The 20,584-nt window shown below is 34.7% G+C and overlaps 1 protein-coding gene across 1 annotated transcript in view; it reads right to left on the reverse strand.

The window, feature by feature from the left end:
• Positions 1-20,584, reverse strand: part of CNTRL (centriolin) — an 83,005-nt gene that overhangs the window by 43,857 nt on the left and 18,564 nt on the right. The window contains 9 exon segments of the mRNA XM_081279271.1: positions 531-707; positions 4,183-4,403; positions 5,561-5,714; positions 10,195-10,389; positions 13,511-13,620; positions 14,962-15,190; positions 16,034-16,153; positions 17,945-17,967; positions 17,970-18,000. Coding sequence (XP_081135397.1) covers positions 531-707; positions 4,183-4,403; positions 5,561-5,714; positions 10,195-10,389; positions 13,511-13,620; positions 14,962-15,190; positions 16,034-16,153; positions 17,945-17,967; positions 17,970-18,000 — 1,260 coding nt within the window.

The raw sequence follows: 20,584 nt of genomic DNA on the forward strand, positions 1-20,584 counted from the left end.
TCTGAGAAATAAAAAACAGAATTTATTGAACATCAACTACCAGGTGCTTGCACATCTATTATCTCCTTTAACCTCACTGTTTGCCATTTCACAAATAATAAGAGGCTGGGAGGCTCAGAGCCATGAAGTAATTTGCCAGGGTCACACAGGGCTAGTATTTGAACTCAGAATGTCTGACTTGGAAAATGTGATCTTCCTGTCACTCTATATACATGCATTACAAAGCGTTTAATCTTAAAATAAAAGAAAGGAAGGATGATTTTTTTTTCCTTTTTTTTTTTTGGGTGGTGGCACCAGGGATTGAACCCAGGGGCACTTAACTATCCCCATCCCTTTTTTTATTTTGAAACAGGGTCTTACTAAGTTGCTTAGGGCCTCACTAAGTTGCTGAAGCTGCCTTTGAACTTGTGATCCTCCTGCCTCAGCCTCCCGAGCTGCTGTGATTACAGGTGTTGTGCCACCTTAAGGTGGTATCTTAAGGCCCGGGTTTTTAAAACTTAGTTTCTGATTGGCACATGGCTCTTACTTACCTGAGTAAGCCTTGAGAGTTTTTCCAACTCTTCCTTGAGCTGGTTGGCTTCAGCATCTCTTAGTTTTAGCTGAGCCTCCAGCTCAGCTTCATAGGCACTGAGATCTCCTTGAGTCTGCTGCAAGGATGCATTCACTTCATGCTGTTCCTGGAGGGCACTTTCTAGCTCTGCAAGCTCCTGAAAAGATTCAGTGTGTTTAACTGTGGAACCCTCACTGTGTTACTTAAGCATCTGCAAGTCATTATTAAGTAACTTGTGCACTGTAAACTGAGGCTAGCCAGCTGTTGCTGCCTGACTGATAACAGCATGATGAAGCCTCAGGCTGTGCAGCCTAATTGGAGAACAGAACCCTGACTAAATGTAATCAGAAAAGTCAGGAAGCTACCAACCCATTGCTTCCAAAGTAACCAGTTGTGTGATCCTTTAAAAGAATCTGAAAACATACAAAGAAAGATACAACAGAAAAAAATAAAGAGGGTAAATTTTTTTTTTTTAAAGAGAGAGTGAGAGAGGAGAGAGAGTGAGAGAGAGATAATTTTTTAAATATTTATTTTCTAGTTCTCGGTGGACACAACATCTTTGTTTGTATGTGGTGCTGAGGATCGAACCCGGGACGCATGCATACCAGGCGAGCGCGCTATCGCTTGAGCCACATCCCCAGCCCAAAGAGGGTAAAATTTAAGGCCTATTTTCTATCAGAAATTGGATTAAATGTTTTCACATTTATTTTATTGTATCTTCAAAATAACTATGTAAGGCAACTTAAAGTTTTACAGATGAAGAATTGAAAAATGAACATCTCAATAAATTGCATAATGAGGTATAGCTAGAAAAAGGATGAAATCAAGATATGACCTAGACCTCTCACTCCAAAGCCCACAGCTCTTCCTATTAAATCACAGTATTTTCTTTTTCTTTTTTTTTTTTTAATTATTTTATTGTTGGTTGTTCATAACATTACATAGTTCTTAACATACCATATTTCACAGATTGATTCAAGTGGGTTATGAACTCCCATTTTTACCCCGTATACAGATTGCTGTGTCACATCAGTTACATTTCCATTGATTTACAAATTGCCTTTCTAGTGACTGATGTATTCTGCTGTCTATCCCATTCTCTGAAGAAAATGGGATTGGCACTCTCTAATATTAAGGATGAGAGAATAAGTTAAATGTGTGCTAATAAAAATATAAATACATATTGGTTAGCATACTACACTTCTAATTCACTTTAGTTTGTTTTTTGAAATTAAATGTTACAGTTTTCACCTATTTGGGATCTTGAAGAATTAGATAGAACTATTCCAGATTAAAGAGAAGGATCTTGTGATAAGAACTTTTACAGAAAAATTTCTCAGTGGGCAAAGACCACTGGGCCTATCTCAATCACTTGGGTTTCTTGTGTGGAATTCAGATACCACATATAATCAACAAAGGACTAATAGCCAGAAAAAATAATTCCTATAAGTCATTAAGGAAAGACAATCCAACAATAACAACAACAAAAGGCAAAGAATATGAATAGGGAGTTCACTGAAGAAGAACCCTGAATGGCAAATAAACAAATATATGCTCAACTTCTCCAGTAATCAAGGAAAATGTGGTTAAAATAAGATACTATTTTATATGGAGTATAAAGGAACAAATTAAACAAACCATAAGAAATAATCAGGCAAATCCAGAATGTGTGAAAATCTACAGCACTATTCACTTTGATTCTCACAAATATTCACCCTCTATACACATGTCCACATGCGCACATGCTATAAAAATATTAGGATAATTGGAAAAACTGGAATGTGGTTCAGGTCTTTGACGACATTAGGGAATTACTGCTAGCTTTCCTAGGTGTAATCATGGTACTATAGTGATGTAGAAATAATCTACATTTTAATAATCATTTTAAGAGATGTATGATGAATGGGTGATCTTTTTTTTTTTTTTTAAAGAGAGAGAGAGAGAGAGAGAGAGAGAGAGAGAGACAGAGAGAGAGAGAGAATTTTTTTTAATATTTATTTTTAGTTCTCGGTGGACGCAACATCTTTGTTGGTATGTGGTGCTGAGGATTGAACCCGGGCCGCATGCATGCAAGGCGAGCGCGCTACCGCTTGAGCCACATCCCCAGCCCAAAAAGGGTGATCTTATATCTACAACTTTCTAATGATCAGGAAAGAAAAAGGTATGTTATCTATGAGACAGAAAATAAATTCAGCAAAATATTTATTAAATCTAAATGGCTCACAGATAAGCCACTTCAACTTTCCTGTATGTGTAAAAAATTCTTAACACAAAGGCTGGGAGGGAGGTATCATTTAAAACTCAGCAGAGTGGCAAACATGAAGTTTGACAAAATATTACATTTTCTGACTTTTTACCTTTTTTTTTTTTTTTTTTTTTTGTTTTTACCTTGAAAAAAGTGTTTTAGGAAACACAGGCTGAAATATAAGGGGCAAAGGCAGATGAATTCTCAAATGGTCTATGAAAAATATCTATTTAAAATATACATAAAATCATGTAAAATTACATGGAGATAAAGCAAATGGGGCAAAATATTAATTGCTGAGTGCATGAAAAATAAGAACAAAATAACTCATTAAAGCTTAAAAAATAAAAGCCTCACACTGTCGGTGGTAGTAGACTTGACAGAATCACTATGGATAGTAATTTGACAATATTTAGTGAAGTTAATTAAAGATGCACGTTCTCTCTGATCCACTTCTCATCACAGTTCTCATGTTAGCCATACTTCCCTTACTATGAGAAAATACCTGAGATAATCAACTTAAAAGGAGAAAATACTTATTTTGGTTCATGGTTTCATTCCATGGTCACCTGGACCTGTTGTGACACAAGACATCATAATGGGAATACATGGCGGAAGAGGCCTATTCACCTCATTGAGGCCAAGAAGAAAACAGAGAGAGAGAGAGAGAGAGAGAGAGAGAGAGAGAGAGACTGGTGTCTTCATATATTCTTCAAGGCTATGACTCCAATGACCTTACTTTCTTCCACTAGGCCACACCTCCTAAAGGTTCCACTACCTCCCAACAACTCCACAGGCTGGTGGCCAAGACTTTTACATATGGGCTTTTAAAGATTTTTATCCCAATTCCAGCAGTCCCCAGGGTCAAGATGTGTTTTAAGAATGTCAGCATTGTCTGTAATAGCAAAAGGCTGAATAATACCCAAGTGTCCCCCAAAAAGACAATGAATAAATAATAATTATGTATACACAATGGGATGCTACTCACATTAATAAAAATAGAGCTGCAACTATCAATGTGCATAATTCTCAAAAACATAAATGAAAGGAAATGCCAAAGAATAAGTACACTGACCTTTCATTTAAATATTTAAAATCACAAATAAATGTTTACATATATAATAAAAGAACAGAGATGCAGGGAAATAATAATATTCAGGATTTTGTTACCTTTGGAAGGGAGTACATAGAGGTTTTTAAATTTATCTGCAATGTTCTATTTATTAAACTGGGTTATGGGTTTCAATTTATAAAAAAAAAATCATTAAATAAACACTATTACTTTTTGCTATTTATAACTACCATTTTTAACTTCTTCAACTAACTTAATTTGAACATCATCTACTTCTAAAGTTAAGGAAAACAGGAAGGAAGAAACAAATCATACCTTCCTCATATTTTCTGCATCCATAGCAACTACTTCCAGTTCATCCCTCTCCTGCTTGACTTCAGTCAACCTGTGTAGCAATGTCTCTTTCTCATCCTGTAGCTTTCTACATTCATTTTGGGCTTGAGTTGCCTGGTCTTTGATGGTTCCCAGATATTCCTGCAATCCACTGATGACACCTTCTAAATCCTTCTTCAGAGCTTCATTTGCTGCTATCTGGCCTGAGCAAGATGGAAAAAGGTTAATAATGTATATTTTAAAAGTACTGCTTTTGGGGTTGGGGATGTGGCTCAAGTGGTAACGCCTGGCATGTGTGAGGCACTGGGTTCGATCCTCAGCACCACATAAAAATAAAAAATAAAGATATTGTGTCCACCTAAAAAAAAACCCTAAAAAGTAAATAATAAAAAAAAGTACTGCTTTTTCTACTCAGTGATTTGTTGCAAACCAAGAGTGAAATTCTAACCTTCTAATTATATCCTATCTTACTTTTCTTTCTCAGGATGCAATGATACTTTTCTTCTTATTATTCACAGTACAGAAATATTAAGCAGGTACAGGATAAAAAGAGTATATTTTGTGGGAAATGTTGACAAAATGCCTGATTCATGCTGCAAAATGTTTAAATAATTTCTAAATAAAAATGATAAAAAATATGCACTAAAACTGAGTTCTTGTTGCTGAAAACACAAAACAAAATCACTCAATATACAAGACTATATACTATTCGAAGACTGGCAGTATAAACATGTAACCTAAAGACTCAAAAACAAAAAAACAAACAAATAAAAAAATCACAGTATACACTGGATACCCACTATGTCACCACTTTCTGAACACTCTCATAATTCTCTCAACAACTCATGATCAAGAGAGAAATGTCTAAGATGACACAGTTGATAGTAGCAAAACAAGGACCGTGCTGTTTTTAAGCTGACCCCAGGTTCCTATTGTCTTCCTTTTCCACTATTATGGGAATGCCACAATTTAAATTAATGTTGCAAAAGTAGACCCTAAAGTTCTTCCTATGCTCTACCTATACTGAGACGCTGACTTTCCAGATGACAGAAGACTCTTTGCTCCTGAAAGGGTTTTATGCCATAGAAGACAATCACATGGAAGCACTTATTGTCATCTTCTACTAACTTTTGGCTCACTGAGTGGACTGACCTGACTCACTAGGCAGTAATGCAACAAAACATACTAAAGCAAAATTTAAAAATTTTTTCTAAACACTTTTGGGTACCCTGTGAACATTTCCCTATCAATTACTAGCACCAAAAGCTGAACTAAGCTAATATCTAGATTAATGTGTCTGCATATCATCGTTCTTTTAATATTGAAACTGACTGACCTTACATCAACCTTAAATTCTCACCTTCAGTAAGTTGCTCTTCAAGGTCCTTAATCTCTTCAGTCTCCTTAGCAATTCTAGAAAGTATTTCATCCAAATGGCTTTCAAGCTGTTTGTAGTGCTTGTTCATAATGTCAAGCTGTTGTTCTTTACCCCTTTTCTGAGCCTTCATATGGGACTGAATTGAAAAAAAAATTCTTAAGGCTTTAAAAAATAATAATCCTTAAAAACATTTTTAAAGGAAGACTAGAAAATATAGTGATTTGCATTTATTTTGTGTCAGGCCCTGTACTGCTTTCATGTGAACAGTTTTCATTTAAATTTCAGCATAACTTGATATGGGAATCATATTTGTTCTATAGACAAAAAAACTGAGGATCAGGGAGGATAGATGACTTTTCCAAGCACACAGCTAGAAGGTAACATAGCCAAGTTCAGTATTATCTATTGGGCATTAAAAGGTGTCTTTAAAAAAGAATTTCCAGACAGTTAATTTATTATATTGAAATACATTATGTTTATAGAAAAAGACTTAAAAGTACCTTCCAAAATGTTAAAAGGAATTATATTTGGATGGAAAGATTACAGAAAATATTGTTTCTTTATTCATGAGTTGTTTTAATATTTAGAAAATTCTGATATAAATTCTATAAAGTAATGCCTTTTTTAACCTCAAAACAAAACAAAATGGAACCCTATATTCAAATGTACCTTAAAGTTTCTTAGGGAAAATAAAGATATGAGAAATAAATACTTACTTGGGATTCAAGTTTATTTTCAATTTGTTTTGCAAACAAACATTTTGCTTTTAGATTCAATAATCTGGGAACTGGGAGGGACCTCAAAGACATTGGGAAGACACACGCCTCTATCACCACATAGGCCTCTGGTGGAAAAAACATCTTACACACACACACACACACACACACACACACACACACACCCTAATAATCACCACATTGGAGAGCCAATGTTAACTGAGAGGAGTGGATTGTATTATTTCTCAGATGTGCTGGGGGTGGGGAGGATTGAGAACTACCGATCTTTTCAAACCTTTAATTTCACAAATAAGAAAAATGAATCTCAGATCCATCAAATGACTTGTCCATGTCTCCTTAGGCAACTGTTCATATGGAAACCATTCCCCAGAGAACTTTTGCCTTCCCACTTACCCCACCCCCAGCCCCATGACTCTAAATTTGCCTCCACAAGATCAGAGGAACACAACACCTAATGAAAAAGCTATCAGGAGAGAAACCTGTATCAGAGTCTGAACAACAAACGACCCATTAGATCAAAAAAGAACACTTCTCAATTTTAGGCATCTGCTTCCCCCAAATACTTGAAAGAAATGTCTCTTCATTTTTTGAAGAACAAAGTGGCAACTTGACTGGGAGGTTTTTATTTTATTACTGGTAAAACTTGGAATTTTCAAATCTTGTCTTTCCTCACATTCCCAAAATACCCATCTGAAATCGTTCTGAAAAGGTTAACTGCAGATATCAACTTACATCCTACCTACGAATTTGTATGGCTCAAGGAAAAAAAAAATTGCACTCATATCTAAATAAGTAAGTCTTAAAAAATTCACCATTTAAAAGTCCACTGAAACCACTTCATATGCAGGACAAAAATTTGGTTCAAAATACCATGTGCATAAAACACATGGAGCAACAATAGATCCTGCAATGTTCACCCCCATGGAGCTCACAGAAGAGTTATTGTAAAAACAGGAACTTACATCTGACTCCTCCTCCTCCTCTAAATCCTTTGTACACACAGAGAGAAAATGATCCGTACCTTAACTTAGAATTTGTCCTGTTAAAACTGAGCCGTTGAGCACAGAGAAACTGGGCGGAACGCTTTCTAACGCTATCTTCAAACTCATGTGCACTTTCCTCTCTGACAGCCACATTTTTGCAAGTTTCACGAACCTCAGTAACTTCCCCAGCTCCTCAAACCACATTCCTGGCCAAAAGTGAGTGGCAGCTCAGCCTGTCCAGTCACTAGAGCCTCTGCTGGCAGGCCCCACCCTCCTAGCTTTAAATCATAACACAGGAAGTTCCCCAGGGCCAATCACGCCCCAACGCCACAGAGATCGCAGAGATCGCCACAATGGAATTCCCTCCAGAGAACTGCTACCTTTTGCTTCCATCGGACATTTCCCGACAGGAGAGATCAACCAATCTTCTTAATCATATTTGCTAATGTGATATTTTGCTTCTAGCTACGAATAACTAAAATGTGACCTGATTTGAAACTTAGTTTAATTAACATATATATATATATATATATATATTTAAAACCTGACTAGACTTAGTTCTGAATTAATGTTAGAATGCTCCCTTTTTTGAGGGTGGGGGTGGGGGGGAGTGCTGAGGGATTGAACCAGGGCCTCAAGAATGCTGGGCAAGCGCTCTACCACTGAGCCCACCGAGTTAATTTTAAAATAATTAATTTCTTTAGATCTCTAATCCCTTTGTGAGGAGTTGGCATAAGTAAGGACTCTACCTCTTCCTAAAAGGGTGATTTGGGGGCAAATCACTTACTTTCCAAATCACATTTTCATTCTCTTCAAATTGAAGGGGGGAAAAAAACCCCCACAAACCTGACATGGATGGGATGATTTAAAAAAAAAAAAGTTTGCAGCATATGCAAAATACTGGCACAATGCAAGACATGTGGGTGCTTAATATGTTTGTTTTCTATAATATCTTTAATTACAGTCCAACTTTTACTTTCAAATTCTATTTACTATTCAGAAAGATACTTTTCTCTAACTAGATAATACAGGTCAATTAAATAAAAGTCTATCTAAGTCTAAAGAAAAATATACATAAATCACACTCTTGATTCTTTCTCTTTTGCTAAACGGCTCACATTTTGTAGCCTAAAAGGGGTGCCTACCACTAGCCAATATGTGTAGCAACTTCAAGTAAATTAGAAAAAGATACTCCTTCTAGGTGAACAAATTAAAAAGAGATGCCCTCTGCTGTGGGGACCAAGAACTAAGAACTAACTTTTAGTAGTTTCAAACAAAACCAAATGGGAAACTTAAACCTGGTTTGTATGTTCCACCCCTACTAGCACAGACTGATTCTGGCTACCTTCAAAACTTGGACAACATTCCTATGTCTCACTGTGCCCCTTTCTATATGTAATTCTTTACAGAGATTCAGTGAAAATTAAACTCTCCATCTGCCAAACACACAACCTGGGTTTTAATTAGACTCAGATTATGGAACTGGAAGGGGCAGCACATGAGCCTGTGGGCTGTTCTTTCCTACCCCCCAGAAGGCAAACATTCATAAACAGAGGGCTGGTCCCTAGAGACACAGATAACCTTACTTAGATGGTAGTTTTCTAAAACAAATAAATGCAATAAGGTATTATCAACCTCATTACACATGCAGAACTTTAAATAAGCAATTTTTTATCTAATAAAAATTCTTTAAAATAAGATTAATTTTGATTTCAATTTTAATAAAGTCTCAGGCTTTTATTAGAAAAGACTTCATAAATGTGGAAGCTAGAGAGAGAGAAAAAAGGAATAAAACAAAGGTATCTCACAGAATAGAAGAGAGGTAATAGAGTAGATAGGGAGGAAGGAGGAAGAGAGGACATGGGAAAGTACTGGGGTACAAAAAGTACCAAATTATGCTATGTCCATCTACAAATATATTACAATGAATCTCACTTGATTGTATATATAATCATAATGCACTAAATTAAAATAATGATAATAGAAGGGAGATTAGTAGAGCAAGTAGATGAGGGGGGGAAAGGAAAGGGAAAGTACTGGGGAATGAGATTGATCAAATTACATTATGTGCATGTACAAATATGGCATAATAGTTTACTAAAACATTTCAAAGAATATTACATAACCTGTCAAGTACTTAAAGCAATTACAATTGCTTGTTAGATTCTGTGATAACAGATAATTGAAAGATCTTAAAGTTTTTTAAAAAGATATCCTTACTATTCAAAATATGTCAGGAAAATGTTTAGGAAATACTTTCACTTATTTTAGGAATACTAGTTCACATACAAGCCATTAGTAAGATTTCTCAGAGTACTGAAAGAAAGACTTGAGCCTGAACCTAACAGTCGTCACCTGACCACATCTGACCACATCTTAGGAAGACATACTCCTGAGAAAAGTTTCTTTTTAAGGACAAAAAAATATTAAAACAACAAAAAAGCTTTAGCAGAATATTTGCATAAAGGATTAAAGAGGTAGAAAAAGAACTTTGACCCCCTTCAGCAAGGAAAGAGAAGGAGTTAAGTTTGGAGAGCATCTTGGAGCAAGTTTCTTTAGTTCTGAAATAAAATGAAACTGTTAAGTGTACTCTGCGGCTGTCATTTACTGAAAGGTACTTTCTTGAAGACTAGTTTTGTTCTGAACACATTCACACATTCCCTATGTATATACACATGTATTTATGTATATGTATAAATATATATGACACATACATACATACATATAATGTATATAAATTATACATACATATATGCACATCACTTAAATTATACATCAAACCAAAAAGAGACATGCAGAAAGGACTTCACTGCTAAAAATAGTGAGACAAGTACTATCTGGAGAGAATAATATTCAAATGTCCATAGAACAAGTCTAAATTTCTTAATTTACTTACATGTGTTGGGTCTTTGGAATCCAGGGTATCTATGGCTATTTGCAGGTCCTTGATCTCCTTCTCCTTTTCAGCAATTTCTTGTCGCTGCTTTTCCATATGCATTTCTAGATCCAGAGTTTCCTGGCGTAATTTATTTAGAAGTTGTATTCTACCACTCAACTGCTTGAAAAGAAGGTCTTTTTCTGCTTCTGAAATCTAATTCCCCCACACCCCAACAATTAACAAAGGATAGCAACACTGATTTATAAAGACAACTTCCACAATGTAAAAAATATTTTATGTTCTATCAGGTTCCACCCCCATTTTTTTTGGTCCTGTGGATTGAACCCAGGGACACTGTACCCCTGAGCTACATCCCCAGCCCTTATTTATTTATTTAGAGACAAGGTCTCACTAAGTTGCTGAGACTGGCCTCAAACTTGCAATCCTCCTGCCTCAGCCTCCTGAATGGCTAGGATTACAGTTGTGTACCACCACGCACAGTTTTCAGATTTCTCTATAAATTAAAATGTGGTAGTTATCTAGGCACTCCCCAAATATATCTTATTAAGTAGAAAACCTTATTATTTTACTAGTTTGTGAAAACTGATAATTTAATAGGTACAGCTGTCATTCTAGTATAAGCAACTTATAAAATATTAATCATAAACCTAATATTACAGATAGCTGATTTTACATAGCACTTACTATGTGCCTGGTACTGTTCTGAACTCTTTATATACTTCAATTTACTTCTCAAAACATATAAAGTAGAAAGCATATTTACTGTAATTTTACAGATAGGAAAACTGAATTATGGAAAATTTAGATATATTGCCCAAGGTCACACTAGGAGATTAGATGTGTGAAAAAACATGCAAATAGAAGCTTAGAAGGAAATAAGACTAAATATTGTGATGATCATACAATTCCCCCTAATCACAATACTTTCATAGTCAGGAAATGAATTTAAAATTCTGTGTTACCTAGATAAGATCATCTCAACCACAGAATTATAAAACATAAAAAGCTCTTGTTAAAGCCAGGTGTGACAGTACACACCTTTAATCCAAGTTACTCAGGAGCCTAAGCAGGAGGATAGAAAGTTCAAGGCCAGTCTTAGCAACTCAGAGAGACCCTGTCTCAAAAATAAAAAATTAAAAGGGCTGGGAACGTAGCTCATAGAGCACCCTGGGTTCAATCCCCAGTACAACAAATAAACAAACAAACAAACACACACACACAGTCTAAATATTTTTCAGTGCTTTTCCTATAATACTGATGCTGTTTAACTACATATTTCCTTTTTACTTTTTAAACTTGTTTATTGTCTACCAGTCTGTCCACCAAGGAGGGACACATGTCTGTCCCACTAATTAAATTGAAATTTTTATTTTACTGGTAAGAATGAGGCTGAAACTTACCTTAGCAGGTCAAGTAAATAAGCAGTGTAAAGAACAATTTAGGGTTACATTTACTCATTTAAATAAATAATTATTTTTCCCAATCATATTTATAAACATCCATTTATTTTCAAATCATGTATACTATTAACATCTACCTGTATAGTCAGTTTACTGTAAAATATTTAACTATTAAAACCATCTTGAGGGACTGGGGTTGTGGCTTAGCTGCCTAGCACGTGTGAGACACTGGGTTCAAGTCTCAGCACCACATATAAATAAACAAAATAAAGACCCATTGACATTTAAAAAATATTAAAGACAAAAAAAATCCCGATGCTCCATCCACCTGGCTTCCCACTTTCAATTCATCTGGAAGCCCTGACAGTTCTCCTGCCCATTTGACCTGCAATTTGGTTGGCTTTCTCTCCCTAGCCACCGCCACCTTCCTGATTCATTCATCCTGTTACTGTTTCTTGCTTGAACTAAATACCAGCCTCTTAACCAATCCACAGATCTTCATTCTCTCTCTCATCCCATTTCACCATTAAGCAGTAGCCAAAGTGACCTCTTATGTAGACAAATAGATCAGCCATTCTACTTAAGCCCTGCAAAGTTTCCCACTGCATACAGAATAAAATCCAAGATTCTTAAAATGGCCAATGAAACCTGGCATGGTCTTTAACCTCATGACTCTTGGAATTCATCGTCCAGTACACTTTCCTTCACTTAGCTGAGGAATTTTTACTATGAAGCCTTTTGCAAATACTGCCATCTCTGCCTGGAATACTCTTTCTTCTAACTCTTGTCTCTAGTTCCTTCGAATTCTTTGTGTCACCTCCAATCCCAGCACAATGGAACCTGCCCATAGACCCAGCTTCTTGGGAGACTGAGCAGAAGGATCACTTATATCCAGGAACTGTTAGACTAGTCTGGGCAACATGGTGAGACCCTGGTCTAAAAAAAAAAAAAAAAAAAAAAAAATCTAAACACCACCTCCTCAGAGAAACCTTCAAGAGCCCTATAATCTAAATTTTTTCAGTATTTTTCCTATAATACTGATGCTGTTTAACTACGAATTTTCTTTTCACTTTTTAAACTTGTTTATTATCTATTTCCCCTACAAGTCTGTTCACAAAGGAGAGATTCATGTCTATTTTGTAAATTACTCAGGAGCCAGTCTAGTCAGGCATATAGTAAGTTTCCAGACAATCCAGCCAATTTCTAGTTTCTGTATAATCTAAAAGTAACACTATAGTATATCTTTTAAAAGAACCTATGGTTTGGAATTCACATTTTTTTCAACCTATTATGATATGATTATAGTTATCATTATAATTTTAAAATATTGATTCTTACAAGTTGTAAATAAGTATGCATTTAAAAATGAAAATTTCAAAATACTTCCTTTTGTGAATCTCCCACACCATCAAATTACATCATGGACTTAACTACTCACTTCTGCATGAAATAGTTTGGTAATTTCTCAGAATAAGCTACTTTCATCTTTTTTGTATATAATATATCTTTTTGGTTTGTTTCTTATTTGATAATGTTCATGCTATAGTTTTCTATAGCATTTAATCTGGGTCCCAGTATCTTAAAGGTGGAGGGTGCTTAATTAGTTAGAAGAGATATCAGGAAGTGACTCTCTTGGGGGAAAGTAGTCACTTTCACAATGTAGTAGACCAAATACATCTTTTCACATGAATTTTCAGTCATTTACTTCTATATGCTTTATAAAATGTTGAAGACATCATCATGAATGAAAGGATAATTGAGAAATGCTAGAATCACATTTGAATCTGAAATTCATTATTCTGTGATTAATTAGACTATACTGACTTTAAAATAAACATATTGTTATAAAGGGAAACATGTTTCATTTTCACTTTTTCATTTCCTCTTAGCATGGCTGCTTTGCTTTTACATACTTTTTTCCGTTGTATAGCTTCTTCCAGTTGTTTAAATTCTTCAGTAGCTCTTAAAATTTTTTGTTCTGCCTTTTCTATTTCATCATGTAGTTCTGACAGTTGAGTTTGTGCTGTGAATTTAAAAACCATATACACACAAGCAAATTCTGAAATTTCTACCAGATTTTTTCTTTGCAATAATCTCTTCTCTCTCAATTAAATTCTGTCATTATTGATCATAGACATTTTAAAACTTACTTATGATAGCTATCATCTCTATTAAATATTTTAAGAAAAAATTGTTTTGTGATATGCTATAGAATTAATCTTTTTGTCTGTAAAATTCTTAACATAAAAGGGACAATACTTGAGATTCCCAATGTTAGTGAACCATTTTGAGAGAAAGAGGATTTTATTGGGAAATATATACTTTATATACCACTAAGCATAATTAGGATCAGTGTATTGAAACACAACAACCCAGTGTTAGAGGCAAATACTTTATGATAGGACTCAAAAACTAATCCAAATTTATTAAAAAATCCAATACTGGAGGTGACTTCAAATCAATCACTTTTTACCCCAAATTTCAGATTTCTTTCTCCCTCTCTCTCTCCCTCCAATGAAACCATGAGTCCCCTGAAGTTAGTATGCACATGTATCTGATTTATTTTTCCTTTACCTTTTAGAGCTTTACATATAATAAATGCAGACAAGAAGAACTCAGCTTCTTATCTCCCCTTGCAAAGTCAGTCTTTACTAGTCATCCATATTTTCAGCTTACAGTCAAAGGAAGATGAACCGCTAATTTGATGGTTCAATGGGCCACAATTACTAGCGGGATATATAAATTCGGGTTGGCTTTCTCTTTCTTCAATATCTACACAGCTAAGTGGATAGCTATGTATGACACTGAAGGGGCTCCTACAGTGCCTCTTGGCTTGACTTCTTCCTCTATGTGACTTGCCAGAGGTTTAAGATTCCTCGAATTAGACTGGGGTATGGAGGGATGGTGGTGAGGCAGTATGTGGGGCCCATCAGGAAGTCATAGGCCAACCTTAGACCTAGGCCTAAGGAGAGTGAACTGTTTCAGCCTATCCAAAGCACAGCTTCAGGTTTTGGCTACATGTATAATCATCAATAAAAGTGATTCTTTACCTGCTTCAGTTATTATTAATTATGTCTTTTAATGCATACTTCTATGCTTATTGGCAGGATGGGATTTATGCATTCTTGGATCCCCTGGACATGTTCCCATTAAATTCTGGTCAAAAATACCACTCTCAACCATAAAAGGAATAATTTTTTAAAAATCTATTCAATAAGTCACTACTTTTGTTTTAGACTTTTCATTTTAATGACAATATGATACATACCATCAGAATGTTTAATTAAAAGAGTTATAAAATAAAATTGGCCTACATATTCAATCTTTTTATATTTCTAAAGAATTTAAAATAACTTTGTTTAACCTGCATTTATTTTTCTTTCTTTATCTTCCAGTTGTGTGTCCAGTGGTGCATGGGTTCTCAAGTTCTCTTGTGCATTTCTAAGTTGTTCTCCTTCATTTGGTCCCATCTTCTTGATCTGTACTGCCTGGGCATTACTGATAATGAAAGTTTCTGTGGCAATCATATTTCTCTTGTATCTGGATTTGCCAATGTAAGGGCTTTCATCTGGGACTTTATCAATTTCAGCATACTAAAAGCAAAATAATAGATTTATGGTTTAATAACAAATGACATTATTCATTTTATTAGTGGTAAACATGTCACACAATCACCAAAGTTTTGCTAACCCTAAATCTTAGAAGCTAAAAATATTATTCTTTTATTCTTAATATACTAAAAAAGGAATTAGACCTAAAAATGGTCTCAAAAGGATTCTTCCTCCTACTACCAAACTGTGACAGTTTGGATTAGCTAATTAACGAACTGCCCACACTTGTGTGATTTGAAGCACTGCTTAATCTCTTAATCTCCCAATCAGAAATCTGGATGTTTCATTTTGGTTTCTTGACTGACTGACACAGTAAAATCTCAATGTAATCAATTTTAATAATTGGGCTTTAAAATTTAAACAACATGTGATATTATTAAAATCATTGGTTTTTAGAAGTTAGGTAATTCCCCTGTTTCCATGGCATTTATGGCATCTGTGCCAATAATGGTTGACTAAGTCTGAACCTAGTAAGTACTGAACAAATCTTGTAGGGAGATTTGTTCAGACTATCCCATGGCACTTTTTCCAAAAGTCTGGATTTAAGTGAGGTAACTGAGAGTTAAGGAAGCTGTTTTTGCTAGGGAATTGGTTGTGGGCAAAATTCTCTTGGGGCTTTTACCTCTTTAGGATATTGCTCTAACTATAGGAGCCAAATAATTCACAGATACAACCAAAACAGTTTACTCTGCTGATTGCTCATAATAAGAGAGTGGAGTGGTTAGTAAAAAAATAGTCCCTTAAATTTCCCTACCATCTGTCCCCTTCCACCTCACTTCATGCTGGCTTTAATTCTGGATTACTAAAGAATTATAAACAGCTCACCTCTGATGGATAATAATTTAGTGGCTCAAATTTAGCATCAATTTTATAGAAAGCCAATTCCTGTTCGAGCTCATACTGCTTCTGACATGCTCGTGTTAGTTCCATGGTCTTCTGTTTTAGCTATCAACCCAATTCGATGAGACAAAACGTTTCAGTAAGTTAGTACCAAAGTGCAATGTTATGGCAATTTCTCATCATTTTAATAACTATATTGTAAAAACACTATAGCAAAAAGCACAACACTCAGAATTTTATCTTAATTATCTATTATAAAAAATGAAATACAAAATTATTGTTTCAGAAGTGATCACATAAAAGACCTTTGAAGTTTACATGCTATTTCGGGATACAAAGAAGATATTTAAATTTAAATTTGTTTTACCTAAATGTAAAACAGTTCTGTATTAATTATCTTTAAACTAGTCTACTAAGTATCTGTTTCATGATGTCTCAAGACTTAGTATTAATTTATTTAACTTACTCTTGGTTTTAATGATATCTTCAAATCATGGAGGAATAATATTTGACAGTAACTACAGAGCAGTGAGAAGGATGATATTAGAGATTACTTTTAACTGTACTGTTGTCGTAGTATTTGTGGCTACTGGCTTCTTAAGTTTTAAATGTTCAGAACATCATTATTTGTAACAGAGGATAAGGAATTTAAAAAGCTCCATCAGATCCAAATATGTAATATTAAAATTTTAATAAAGTAATTATACTATAACTTTTTAGTTACTCAGAAAGTTTTGGAGCTGGAAGAAGGAGGATATATGAATCATTCAATATAATTATCTGAACATATAAATAAACTGAAACTCAGATTGGTGAATTGACTTGTCAAAAGATTAGTGGTGAAAGCTAAGTATTTTACTACTATCAACACAAGCCCTTTTTCTATTACATGTACTCTTTGAGTTCATTTCAAAGGTCCACTAAGTGATTATTATCTTTACTTTTGCCAGTATCTGATAAAGATCATGCAGAAATATTTCATAAACATAAAAATGCAAGCAAAAAAGAATAAAACATAAACAAACACAAGCATTTTACAAGGTCAGGAAATCAGTCGTGCACAATTTAACTTACAGTCACCTCCTGATAATCTGTTAAAATGGAAGTAACACTGATCCAAGTACTAATTCTGTGTGACACCCTCATTTGCTATCTCACTGGAATTAAAGGACTTGCCTTATTGCATAGCTTACAGCAGAAGAGACAACGTTCAATTCCAAGAGCCTGGTTTCCAATCTAACATTCTGCCTATTGTCCCAATGTCCTGCTGTAGGGTGCCTAGCATATTAGCCATACTTATCTTTTCAGTGAATGCTCATAAGGCTTTGAGTCTCAATGAAGCAACTCAATCAACAACAATCCTGGGCTTCTCTCTCCATAGCTCATTGACTATAGGGCCAAACCAAAGGTAAATATGAGTGGAATCATGGAGTGTGCATGTACTGGTATCTATTAAATAGCCTATGTGTTTCAAAGTCCCTTTGTGTCTCTTATAGCCTTAGGCTTAGTATATAGTTAAGTACTCAATAAATACATGTTGAAGAAATGCATCAATGTCTGCAAACTAAAAGTCAAAGGAACTGGAAAGTAGGTGAGCTGTAGCACTCACTGGCTATTAAAATCAAGAGATGACTGTAGTTAACCTGTTTACCAACAGGAAAAATAATACAAATTCTTTCCCCAACATTCAAATCTGTTCCCCTATGTACACAGTCATTCAAAACATAATACATACACAGGCACATTTCTCAATGAGGCAAGCCAGTTTCAAAACTTAAAACACAAAAACATATGAATACAAATTATCATGCAAATCATGAAAAACATAGTATGCAGTTCAGCCCTTTAAGGAAGAATACCTTTAAGAACTACCTTTAAGGAAGAATAAAGAACTACCTTTAAGGAAGAATAAAGAATCGCAGAAAAGGGCCTGCAAGAAACCAAAACAAGGGCTAAAAGAAGAAAGAAGCAAACAGATACCGTCAACTGGAGAACTCTCAGATGTGATACCACAAGTGCTCTTTATTGACAATTTACCACAGGAAGGTATGGCTACTAGTACTTGCATTGTTCCTATATGGACATATCTTATCCCCACTCCAAATGTGAATAATAAATTTACCACCTTCCCTTACTTAGCTCGATTCATTTCAAATTATTTTCACATTCATAATCTCATTAAATCCTCACCAGTCTATAAAGCTGGCAGGACAAGCAAATCATCCTCATTTTAAAATTAAGTAAACAAAAGGATAGAAATGAAACAACCTGCACATGGACAGAATGAATTCAATTAACATTTTTTTTTAAAGAGAGAGTGAGAGAGGAGAGAGAGTGAGAGAGAGAGGGAGAGAATTTTTAATATTTATTTTTTTTTAGTTCTCGGCGGACACAACATCTTTGTTGGTATGTGGTGCTGAGTATCGAACCCGGGCCGCACGCATGCCAGGCGCTACCGCTTGAGCCACATCCCCAGCCCTTCAATTAACATTTGTTGGGGTTGGGATAGGGGACTACTACAGTTTAAGTGGCCACTGAAAGACTAACTTCAATGCTATTTTTCTTTTATAAAGAAAGTGCTCTAATGCATGAGCAATTATTTTATAAAACTGAAAAACAAAGCAGGGTGCAGTGGCACATGCCTGCACCCAGTTACTATGGAAGGTGAGGCAGGAGGATCACAAGTTTGAAGCCAGTCTAGACAACTTAGCAAGACCATTCCCCTACCCCACCTTGGGGCAAAAAGAGGCTGGTGATATAGTTCAGTGGCATAGCACCTAACATCTAACATGCAGGGGCTCTGGGTTTAATCCCTAATACTACAAAAAAAAAAAAAAAAGGAAAACATTATACAATTGTAGATAATATTACCATCAAATATTCTTTAAAGGATAACAGAAAATATTTTTCAAATGTACATTCTTAGACTAATGCTCAGATTGTTTTTAAACATATAATAGCCTTTGTAGTAAGAGAAGTCTAGGCAAAACAATTTAAGTGGCAATTTAAAGAATAAATACATAATAGCCAATAAATACATATGTAATATTCAGCTTGCCAACAATTATGGAAATGAGAAAAAAACAATAATGAGATTCCATTTTTTCTATTATATTTATAAATTCAAAATAACAATACCCAGCTGAAAATTGGACCCTTTCACTTACTGCTATGGAAGTATAAATTGGCCATAAGCTTTTTGAAGTGGGTATTCACATTTATTAAAAATTTAAAAGAGAATTACACAGTAATTCCACTCAAAGTGATTTATGCTGAAGAAATACTAGTGTGTATGCATAAGGCACATACATACACACACACACACACACACACACACACACACAGATTTTGTAGTACTTATCTCTAATACCAAAAAACCATCAACACTAACTAAATTACAGAGGATCCACTTAAGAGAACACAATTTAGAATATAGAAAGAATGAGAAAGTGCTCGCTTCAGCAGCACATATACTAAAATTGGAATGATACAGAGAAGATTAACATAGCCCCTGCACAAGGATGACACACAAATTTGTGAAGCATTCCATATTTTTATCCAAAAAACCAAATGCCGAATGTTTTCTTTGATATAAGGAGGCTGATTCATAGTGGGATAGGGAATGGGAGCATGGGAGGAATAGACGAACTCTCGATAGGGCAGAGGGGTTGGAGGGGAAGGGAGGAGGCATGGGGTAATTAATGATGGTGGAATGTGATGATCATTACTATTCAAAGTACATGTATGAAGAATTGGTGTGAATATACTATGTATACAACCAGAGATATGAAAAAATGTGCTCTCTCTCTATAGAAGAGTTGTAATGCATTCTGCATCATATATAAATAATTATAAAAAAATTTTAAAAAAGGAAAAAAATGAGAAAGATTTATATATGTGTGTGTGTGTGTATATATACACACATATGTACACATATGTACATATATACATATATTTTAAACTTGGAGAGCTGTCTACATGTACTGCTTTGTGAAAGATAAGATGCAGGATAATCATACATAATAGGATTCCTTTTTTAAAAAAATAACAAACATTCAAGGGTGTAATTATTTAATTACATATATTGTATATGTATAGAAAACAAAAAGGACCTATATCAATGCTTGGGGAAAGGAGCAGGGGAAGAGTAGATTTTCATTTCTACTGTATACATTTGTGTTGTCTGAACTTGTTACAAAAATATACATGTTAAAATGTTTTAAATTGTTATTACTTATAAAAGTAATAATGACACAGAAAAAAGCACAATCTAAGAAAAGTAGCTACAGAAAAAAGAGCAAAACTGCTGACAATTTACAAAACATTTATTCACAGCACAACCATATTAATAATAACATAAATAAGCAAAAAAGAAAACTATAACAAACGATACTTTCGGGACAAAGCAAAGCCTTAAGACATATTAACTAAGGTGTTTAATGGGTTGATTAACATGCATCAGGGAGTCAGCATATACAAATTATCAAGTTCCTTTCTTAGTAATAAAATGGATTCTATGTTCTAAAACAGAAAAAC

Source organism: Spermophilus citellus, assembly GCF_964194105.1.
Source record: "Spermophilus citellus genome assembly, chromosome: 2".
NCBI lineage: Eukaryota > Metazoa > Chordata > Mammalia > Rodentia > Sciuridae > Spermophilus > Spermophilus citellus.